At 45.6% G+C, this 8,788-nt stretch overlaps 1 protein-coding gene across 1 annotated transcript; it reads right to left on the reverse strand.

Annotated features, from left to right (window-relative positions):
* Nucleotides 1–1,367: 1,367 nt before the first annotated feature.
* On the reverse strand, nucleotides 1,368–7,849 carry LOC140578140 (protein NYNRIN-like). Its single transcript, XM_072698077.1, has 2 exons — nucleotides 2,672–7,849; nucleotides 1,368–1,893 (listed from the first exon to the last, which is right to left on the reverse strand). The coding sequence occupies exons 1-2, from the start codon at nucleotides 5,170–5,172 to the stop codon at nucleotides 1,713–1,715; spliced, it is 2,682 nt and encodes an 893-aa protein (XP_072554178.1). The 5' UTR covers nucleotides 5,173–7,849; the 3' UTR covers nucleotides 1,368–1,712.
* Nucleotides 7,850–8,788: the final 939 nt, after the last annotated feature.

Genomic DNA, 8,788 nt, shown 5'->3' on the forward strand with positions numbered 1-8,788 from the left:
TTCTTTAGAACGGGTCTAATAACAGCCAATTTAAAAGGTTTAGGAACATATCCAAGCTTAAGAGAAGAGTTTAACACATTTAACAGGGTATTGCTAATCTGTGGTGCGATTTCCTTGAAAAATTTTGTAGGAATTGGGTCTATGAGGCTTGTAGAGGATTTACAGGAGGATATTAAGCCTAGGAGTTCTGGGTGTTTTATAGGAATGAAAGATTCAAAAGTCTCATTATTGATAGGCATAAGACTAGCAGGAGTCTGGCAGTCATAGGTAGCTAAGGATGTGCACTGGATGGTCTGTCTAATCTTAGTTATTTTACCATTAAAGAATGTAATAAAGTCATTACTCTTAAGAGATTGTGGGACTTGCGAGTTTAATGGAGAATTCTGTGTTAACCTAGCCACGGATTCAAATAGGAATTTTGAATTGTTTTTGTTCCCGTCTATAACCATCTGGACCTGGAGCTTTATTATTTGGTAGAAATTGTATGGCTTCATTGAATTCAGATATTGATAGAGTAGCGTCTAGAACCCTGATTTGTTCATCATTTAGTTTTGGCAGATTTATATTGCTAAGAAAATTGTTGATGTCATTATCAGATGGATTATTCTGTGATGAGTATAAAGCTTTATAAAATTCTTTAAATGATTTATTAATTTGTTTGGGATCATGAGTTACATTCCCGGTCGAGTCTTTAATAGAAGAGATTGTTGTTTTTTCTTTATTGAGTTTGAACTGATTAGCAAGGAATTTCCCAGATTTATTGCCTTGTTCAAAGTTTTCCAAATGCAATCTGTTTACCAGAAATTGTGTCTTCTTATTATTTAAATCATTAAATTCTAATTTTAGTTTTCTCAGGTTGGTAAGTATATGCTCCTGCGGCGAGGAAGAATATGCTGTTTCTAGCGATTTAATCTTCTGTTCTAATTCTGCTACATATGTTTTTTCTTTATTTTTTCTATGTGTACAGTAAGATATTATTTTTCCTCTCATTACTGCCTTTCCTGCTTCCCAGAGAATACATGGTGAGACTTCTGGTAGGTCATTGTTATCCAAATATGTTGCCCACTCATTTTTGAAATAATTAATAAAATCTTGTTCTTTAAGTAAGGATGTGTTGAATCTCCAGTTCCTACTTGGTGGTGTGACTCTTTCCTTTGCTAGCAAGAGAGACACCGGTGCGTGATCACTGATAACGATGGAGTGTATCTGGTTTTCTGTGATGTTCCTCATCATTGAGCTGCTAATTAGGAAGTGATCTAAGCGAGAGTGTGAGTAGTGTACTGGTGAGAAGAAGGTGTAAGCCCTGGAAGTGGGATGATGTGTGTTATGGAAATTTGGAGGTAGGAAGTAACAGATGAGTCCAATGGTTTAGCTTGGTTTCATTTATTGAGATATCTTTCTATGCGAGCTCGGGGAGACTCTCCACAGACAGTTCTGAGAAGTTCTCCAAATAGCAGACGCAGTTGCTTTCATTTTATACTGACAGACAAATGACCTTTCTCTGCAACCACAACCGGAAGACCCATGTCTGCTTTTGCACATTCTATGCTCAGGACAAGCTTTTCGTCTAGCACAAGCATCTTATATTTACCATATATAGAATAAAAATTCATCTCTTGTCTAGCTTAACATGGGTAAGGTCTAAAACCCCTCCCCAGTCTCTTGCATCTGTTTCTTCTATCATAGCAACCTTATTTTGCAGCCTAACTTCCTTAGTAACCATCAGACATCATGCTTGGTGGTAATTTTCCACTACATTCCCCCCTTTGATACAAAATCATTCTTGTATCACACACTGACGTCATCCTCGTCCGAGGAGTAAGGGTTCCCAGGAGCAGTCCATTCCAGCTGGGCATGAGAGGCAGCAGAACGTGCTGTCTGCTGCTTCTTCCTCTGTGGTGGAACATCCTGCATAAGCCGTACCATCTGATGATGTGACGCCCGTTGATGAAATTGAGCCATAGTAGAACAACATGGTATACAGCATGGAACAAATAAGCACACACAGACAAGCAATAAAACAATAGGGAGAGCAGAGAGGATAATCAAGGTCCACTTCCCAAACCATGCCTGGAACACATTCAGGGGCCATGGCCATATGCCATTATCATGAGACTCCTGACTGTACAGCGCATGGGCGACCTCATGCATTTTGGCGATGGCCTGTGACAAATTTCCGTTGTCCTCGTCATTTGGGGGAATGTACATGCAGCAATGGTCCCCAACCATAGCGCAAACTCCTCCTTCCTTGGCTAGCAGTATGTCTAGGGCTAATCTATTTTGGGTGGTCATTAGTGAGGAATCAAGGTGCATACCAAACAATGGCCAGAAATGTTTTGTTGCATCACCGAGAAATTAGCAAATTGCCAATACGAATTCAGTTGAGGCATATGATACGTTTTTGTTCCTACACCCTTTTTATCATCTCTGCTTTCCGTTAGATTCACATGATTATACATATACCCTACATAAGCAATGATAGAACACAAAATTACAAAACCAATAATAATGCTTATAGCTGGGGCCCAATACCCCAATCTACGTCTCCAAATCATAGTCTTTCAGGAGGACTAAAGATCTCTTGCAGTGCGACTGATGGACCCAGGAGGAGATACCGTCGACCTTCACGGCGTTAGGTGTAGAGAGAAGGACTTGGTATGGTCCCCGCCACCTCGGTTGATGCCAATGCTTCCGGCGCAGGTCCTTGATCAGGATCCACTCTCCTGGTCCTATGGTCTCTGGCTGATTTGGCTCCGGTCCGACCTGAGCAGCCCTGATCTGGCTATGGATCCTCTTCAAGGAAATCTGTAAACTAGACACATAGGGTAGTAAATCGCCATCAACAGTTTCTAACGTGAGCGTGCCTCCCGGGTATGGGAGCGGCATTGGTCTCCCGGTGAGCACCTCAAATGGGGCTAACCCCGTTCCACTATGTGTTCTTCCCCTCATGGCCGTGAGAACAAGAGGTAAAGCAGTCACCCAGTCAAGTCCAGTTTCAGCACACAGTTTTGCCAATTTTACTTTAATTGTCTGGTTTGCTCTTTCCACTATTCCACCACTCTGCGGGTGGTAAGCACAGTAGTGCTTTAGATCAATCCCCAGCCACTGACCTAGGTGACGAATGACTTGATTTGCAAAATGGGAGCCATTATCCGTAGTTAATTTTCCTGGTACTCCCCACCTAGGTAGTATCTCCCGAAGGAGGTTCTTTGCAACTGACAGGGCATCTGCTCTGCGACATGGAAAAACTTCCGGCCACCTGGAGAATAGATCTATGATCACTAGACAGTACTTGTATCCCCTACATGGGGTGAGCTCAATGAAGTCCATTTGTAAATGCCGAAACGGACCTTCTGAAGGTTTCGTTACTGATTGTGTAACAGATACTGGCCTTCCAACATTGTGTTGGGCACACAGGCAGCATCTCTTTACGAATTCTTGGGCATAGGCGGAAAAACCTGGTGCAGCCCACCTTTTGGCCAGCATTTCTACCATGGCCGTTTTTGAAGCATGGTCTAATCCATGTGTCATTCGGGCTAGGCCCGGATATGCCGATTTTGGAATGAATGGTAACTGCGTCTCCCTCTGTCTCCATAGCCCATCTGGCCCTTTCACACCATCTTTCTTCCACTTACCCAGTTCCCCCTCTGTCACACCCGACTGGACATCAAGGAGGGTGTGAGTGTCATGTAATACCCGTGAAGGCATGAGCGCCACTGGGGCATCAGTGTGTAGGGCTGCCCTCTTAGCCCACCAATCGGCCCAGGAGTTACCAATGCTGACCGGGTCAGAGCACCCCGTGTGAGCCTTACACTTAACCACAGCAATGGAGTGAGGCAGTTGGATGGCAGAAAGGAGGTCTCGGACTAACTCATGGTGCTGTATTGGTTTACCTGTGCTGGTGAGGAAGCCCCTCTGTTTCCAGAGGGCTCCATGGTTATGGCATACCCCGAACGCATACCTGGAATCTGTGAATATCGTGACATCCTCACCTGCGAACTGGCGGCAGGCCTGGGCTAGGGCGAACAGCTCTGCAGCCTGTGCTGACCAGGTGGACGGTAACTTACCTCCAGACAGCAATTGGCCCTCTGACGCAACCACAGCGTAAGAGGTAGATGGGCTCCCATCAGGGAGCCTAAGGGAGCACCCATCCACAAAAATGAACCCAGAATTTGGCAATGGGTCTTCACCCAGGTCTGATCTAGGCTTAGCGAGGGATTGAGCAACCTCAACACAGTCATGAGGGGAACCTTCCATTTCAGTGGGAAGAAGTGTGGCCGGGTTTATTGTGGAACACCTTTGGAGGGTCACATTGGAGAGAGTAAGCAGGATGTTTTGGTAGTGAATCAGACGTGCAGTGGTAAGGTGAGATGTTTTAGCCTGCGTTATCAGGGCATGCACAGCATGCGAGGTGTGCACCACAAGGGGATGCATTTGGACTAAATCTGCAGACATGAGGACTGCCTCCGCAGTGGCTGCCACAGCTCTGAGGCAGGCTGGCAGAGAGCTGGCCACCGTGTCCAGACGTTTAGAATAATACACAATGGGGCGCAACCTGTCACCATGAATCTGGCCAAGGACGGCGGTCATGAAACCATGCCATTCATCCACATACAATTGAAATGGCTTGGAAAAATTTGGTACTCCTAAAGCGGGCGCATCGCATAGCGCTTGTTTAAGGTCAGAGAACGCCGTCTCAGCCTTAGTCGTCCAGTCCAGTCTGTCATTAGGTCTAAGTCCTTGTCCCCCATGCATAAGGTCTAGTAAAGGTTGGGATCTTTCAGCAAAATCCTGGATCCAGGGACGGCAGTAGCCGACCATTCCCATCCATTTCATCAATTGCCTTTTAGTATCTGGGATGGGGGCCTTGCGAATCCCTTCCACCCGTTTTAGACCTAGGCGTCTGCCTAGGTGATTGAGGACATGTCCGAGATATTGAACCTCTTGTTTGACTAACTGCAGTTTTGCCTTTGAGGCTTTATGGCCATTTTGGGCTAGAAACAGCAACAGCGCTTTGGTATCTTGCTCACAACTCTGCCTAGTGGTGGAACACAACAGCAGGTCATCTACATATTGAATTAGGGTGCCCCCGCCCGGGGGCTTGAACCCCTCTAAGTTCTTTCCTAATTCTTGAGCATAAACGCTAGGTGACTCAGTGTACCCCTGGGGCATCACTGTCCACGTATAACGCTTGCCTCTAAAGGTGTGCGCAAACCAGTACTGTGAGTCTGGGTGAACAGGGATAGAGAAAAATGCATTTGCTAGATCAATAACAGAAAACCACTGAGCCTGAGGTGGTATGGATGATAGGATAGTTACTGGATTAGGAACAATAGGTGCACGGGGATGTATGGCGTCATTCACCCCCCCTCAGGTCCTGTACAAACCGCCAGGATCCATCTGCCTTCCTCACAGGCAGGATCGGAGAATTAACGGGGGAGTAGGGAATTTCCTTCAGAGCCCCCTTTTGTACCAGTTCTTGGTGCACCATGGTGATACCCTTCTCTGCCTCAGGTGAGAGTGGGTACTGAGCTTTTACTGGTCTGTGGTTGGACTTTGGCTGGACTTGCAGTGGTGCCGCGGTACAGATTCTCCCAAAGTCATTCTTGCCACTTGCCCATAGGGTTTCTGGTATCTCAGACAGCCACTCAGGTTCAGTTGGTGGGGCTGGTAGGTTCGTGGTCTGGCGATGTTCTTCAGAGAGGAACGCTTCTCTCCTGACATCTACTGTGAGGGAGATGGTATGTCTTTGAATGGTTCCATCAGTAGTAATACTTCGGCCATCCTCGACTTGAATCCAGTCTTGTCTCTCTTCACAGTCTTTGATCCATGGGCCTAGGTCTTTCCATTGGTGGGCGTCAGTTTTTCCCAGTGACACATGGGGCATATGATGATCGAAGATCCATGTACTTTGATCTTGGTTGAGCTGGACAGACATGCCGGCCATGGACGCGCTTACATACAGAAACTTCATTAACACGGTCTCAGGGGGTTTCTGTTCTTCCAGGAAGAACATCATCCATTCCCTTATCTCATGGTCGCAGTGTGAACTATAGAGAGCCGTGCAATGGAGGATGGGGGGTTGTTCAAGTGAGTGTGGCACCTTGTCTCGACCAATGGTGTTATCAGTGAGGACCCATGCGGCGTAGCATGGCTTGCTTTCTTGGGAGACATACAATCCAAGTGGGGGAGAGGTCAGGTGGACTCCCCTCTCGTCCAAATCAATTTTGCATTGCAGTTTACATAGTAGGTCTCTGCCTAAAAGGTTAACTGGACAGTGGTTATTCAACAGGAAGGCGTGATGGACAGGACCGGACCTTGTGGCAATGGATAACGGAACAGTCTCTAACAAGGTGTGGGGTAGGCCAGAGGACCCCACAACTGTCACATGATTTCCAGACTTAGGGACTCCAGGGAGGTCTGTGTCTTTCACTGTGGACTTGGTAGCTCCTGTGTCCACTAAGAAGACAACAGCATGATTGTCAATCTCGAGGGTTATCGTGGGGTCCTCCCTTGATGTCTCTGTGAGGGACAGAAACTGGCCGTTTCCTGGTCCCTCAGTCCCCTCGCCTCTTCATTGTGGGCCATCTGCACCCCACTGGGGTGGGGGCCCCTCCCACTTGGTTTGGGTCTGGCAGACTGTTGACCACCTCCTTCAGTTCACTTAGATCCCAGTTCCTCTGCACCTGTACCATCCCGTCGTCTCTGGGGTTTGGCATTTCCACCAAGGGGAACTGTCTTGGCACTCCAACAGGTGCCCTTTGCTCTTCAGTCGGAGGCTGTTGCATGCGTTGTTGAATACGCTCACTCCTTCGAGGAGGAGTATCTTCTTCATCTTCTGCCGAATCTGCAGCTCTTGTGGCTTGCGCTGGCGAGTATGCAGGGGGCGGATCCTGTCTCGCTGGTGGTGGCAGGATTTCCTGAGCAGGGGGAGCTGGCGGCGCTGAAGGGAGGGGTGGGTAGATGCAGCTGTCTTCCGCTTTCATTTTTTCGCACGACAGACGCACTGCCTTTGCCTCTATCTTCTTTCTCTTTTAACAACATATTCAGACTTTGTTGTGCTTGGACTGCCTTTGCTGTTTCCTTGCCTATTTTTTTTTCATGATTCCCTCATTCTTGCGTCTCTCAGCCTCTATTTCGATCTGTCTTGCCACATTTTCCCACATTTCCAAACATCTCTGAAAAGTCCTTTCCAGTTCTTTCCTCTACTGCTTCCCTACATGTTTTACCCCGTAGTAAACCCTTATTTCCCTTATCACGTTTTCGCATTTCCCTTTCAAATGCTGTTTCACCTTCCGGATCATAAGCCGGATCAGGAGCCCAATTTGACTTGCTACTGCTATTTCCCATTTTGTCGCACCAGACTTTCAGTACTGATTTTTTTTTTTTTTTTAAGATAGGTTACTTAACAAACATGCACAGAATATGTTAGACAAGCCAGTCTTCTTTGCATAAAGAAAAAGAGAAAAGGTAAACTTGTTTTCTTTGCAGGGAAAGAATATATATATATATATATATATATATATATATATATATATATTAAAATCGTCACACAGTAGAAAACTTCTATGCCTGTGTTATTTTGCAAAGCAAGTTCTTCATTGCAACAATGCAGACTTTTACAAAAGACTTATCACAAAACAATTATATTTGTATAATTTATGTATCCCAAATGCACATCCCAGTAACATAAATCTCAATTCGGGGTGCAGTTCTGATAATAGGGACAAAGCAGTCGTGGGGATAATCTACAGTACACGGAGGTCTTTGTCTCAGCCTCTCCGTTAAACTATATGTTTGCGGAACCTTTTACACCTTAATTTCTGCTTAATTATAATTTTATTTTTATTTATTTTATTATTATTATTATTTTTTAATAATACTTATGAGCTCATTTATTTGATATTCTTAACTTGTCAGGTTTCTAATTTCACACTCGGCACACTCATCCAAACCACAAACCTTACACATTCATACCGTGCACGTTACATTCATACAATCTTATTTTATCTAGTTTGCAGACAAAACACATTTCACATCTCGCTGGACGTGATACAGATATTTTACGACTCTCTCAGTCGAAACTGGTTATTTTACGACTCTCCCAGTCGAACTTGGTTATTTTACGACTCTCCCAGTCGAACTTGGTTATTTTACGACTCTCCCAGTCGAACTTGGTTATTTTACGACTCTCCCAGTCGAACGTGAGGCCTTTACCTTCAGAAAGATACCGCAACAAATTTTCTATTCCACAAAATTTGTCCTACCTTTTAGTCCGGTCGGAGTGACGGGGGACCGCAGGCCTCAGGAACTGTGATGGGTCAGGCTAAAATTCTCTGTCCTCGACTCCAGACGGGTACCTCGTCGTCCTTCTAGGACTCGCGTCCTTCTGAAGGTCCTGGCGGTCCCCGTGCAACCGAATCCCGGACGAGCCCCCAAGTCTGTTATGGAAATTTGGAGGTAGGAAGTAACAGATGAGTCCAATGGTTTAGCTTGGTTTCATTTATTGAGATATCTTTCTATGCGAGCTCGGGGAGACTCTCCACAGACAGTTCTGAGAAGTTCTCCAAATAGCAGACGCAGTTGCTTTCATTTTATACTGACAGACAAATGACCTTTCTCTGCAACCACAACCGGAAGACCCATGTCTGCTTTTGCACATTCTATGCTCAGGACAAGCTTTTCGTCTAGCACAAGCATCTTATATTTACCATATATAGAATAAAAATTCATCTCTTGTCTAGCTTAACATGGGTAAGGTCTAAAACCCCTCCCCAGTCTCTTGCAT

This window comes from Paramormyrops kingsleyae, chromosome 13, assembly GCF_048594095.1.
Source record: "Paramormyrops kingsleyae isolate MSU_618 chromosome 13, PKINGS_0.4, whole genome shotgun sequence".
Lineage (NCBI taxonomy): Eukaryota > Metazoa > Chordata > Actinopteri > Osteoglossiformes > Mormyridae > Paramormyrops > Paramormyrops kingsleyae.